Genomic DNA, 1642 nt, shown 5'->3' with positions numbered 1-1642 from the left:
CGGAGCAGCCAGAGCAACATGACTGCAGAGCAACCGGAGCAACCGGAGCAACCAGAGCAACATGACTGCAGAGCAACCGGAGCAACCGGAGCAACATGACTGCAGAGCAACCGGAGCAACCGGAGCAACCAGAGCAACATGACTGCAGAGCAACCGGAGCAACCGGAGCAACCATAGGCCCAACACAGGCTCCCTTCTGTTCCTGGATTTGCATCTGTGCGTGTCGAACAGCTGCTGCACCTGAACAGATGACTAACCAGCTTCCTCTTCCTCCCCTTCCTCCTCCTCAGGTGGAGGACGAAGCAGAACCTGGACTACTGCTTCCTGATGATGTACGCTCAGACCAAAGGAACGTACTATGTTCAGGTAAACTGATGATCAATCGTTTCTCACAATAACAAAACTGAACGATCAATAAACTTCAAATTGTAATGAAATCACAAAACCAAAACAACAAATGAAGAAGGTTTAGTTAAGATCAAATACTTTTGTCATCCAGAAAATTGATTTTAAAAAATTATGAAATTGTAAATTATTGATCTGGTTTTAATTCGTGATGCCACTGATTTATTAATTTTAACTGTAATGTTTCAGATCAAAGTGACATTAAAGTAAAAGTTTCCATTCAGAGGCGGCTGGAGCCGCTCAGGGTTCGAATCCTTTCCTGCTGAAAATCAGCTGACTCCGTGTTTTAGATAAACTCCAACATTTATTTTATTTTTTTAATTATTGATCCAGATCAGAATGGCCCAGACCTTTAAAATAAAGGTCCTGAATGCAGTCAGTTATTGATGATTATTGATTGTATTAGTGATGGAGTTAATTATTGGGAAATAATTACTGGCACTAACGAATGTTTTCCAGCCTGGACCTGGGACCACCTGCTGGGACTCTTCAAAATAAAAGCCCGGATCAGAAATCCACCAAATCATCCTGAAAAGTATTCCCAGCTGGCCTTTTCCCCATGGAGTCGACCTCCCGTGTGGATGAACTTTGACCCTCTCTGCTGATTTATTTCAGACACATCAGAGGGTTTTCCAGCATTAACGCTCCAGACTTTGACTAGGCCAGCCCAGAACCCTCACTGTGGCTCTTTGCAGCCCTTTCTAGACTGATGGATTGCTTTTAGAGACCTGCTTCATGCTATCAGACTGGTTCTGTTAAACGGGAGGTCTCACTCTGAGCAGGTTTTTAAACTCCTGTATTCCGTCTCTGTTTTTAGTTGGAGGACGACATCGTGGCGCGTCCGAACTACTTCACCACCATGAAGAACTTTGCGCTGCAGCAGCCGTCAGAGGAGTGGATGATCCTGGAGTTCTCCCAGCTCGGATTCATCGGTGAGTTCACCGCTGCTTTGGGTTTGGTTACGAACTTTATCGCCTAAAACACGCCGGCTTTACACAGGCTGCTAGCAGAACATTCAGGCCGCCACAGGCTTGATGTTTAATTTGTCATTATTAATAAGTGATAGCTTCCGCTGCTACAGCTACCCCTAGCTACCTCTGCTACAGCTACCACTAGCTACCTCTGCTACAGCTACCACTAGCTACCTCTGCTACAGCTACCAGTAGCTACCGCTGCTACAGCTACCAGTAGCTACCTCTGCTACAGCTACCAGTAGCTACCGCTGCTACAGCTACCA

General features: G+C 45.8%; 1 protein-coding gene across 1 annotated transcript in view; it reads left to right on the top strand.

Annotated features, from left to right (window-relative positions):
- mgat4b (alpha-1,3-mannosyl-glycoprotein 4-beta-N-acetylglucosaminyltransferase B) overlaps positions 1–1642 on the top strand; it is a 43133-nt gene that overhangs the window by 33617 nt on the left and 7874 nt on the right. The window contains exons 7-8 of the mRNA XM_016666183.1: positions 291–366; positions 1223–1337. Coding sequence (XP_016521669.1) covers positions 291–366; positions 1223–1337 — 191 coding nt within the window. The remainder of the gene's footprint in view (positions 1–290; positions 367–1222; positions 1338–1642) is intronic.

The sequence above is a fragment of the Poecilia formosa genome, unplaced genomic scaffold (assembly GCF_000485575.1).
Source record: "Poecilia formosa unplaced genomic scaffold, Poecilia_formosa-5.1.2 Scaffold674, whole genome shotgun sequence".
NCBI lineage: Eukaryota > Metazoa > Chordata > Actinopteri > Cyprinodontiformes > Poeciliidae > Poecilia > Poecilia formosa.
Note: the sequence above shows the minus strand (reverse complement) of the source record. Positions and strands in the feature narration are given on the sequence as shown.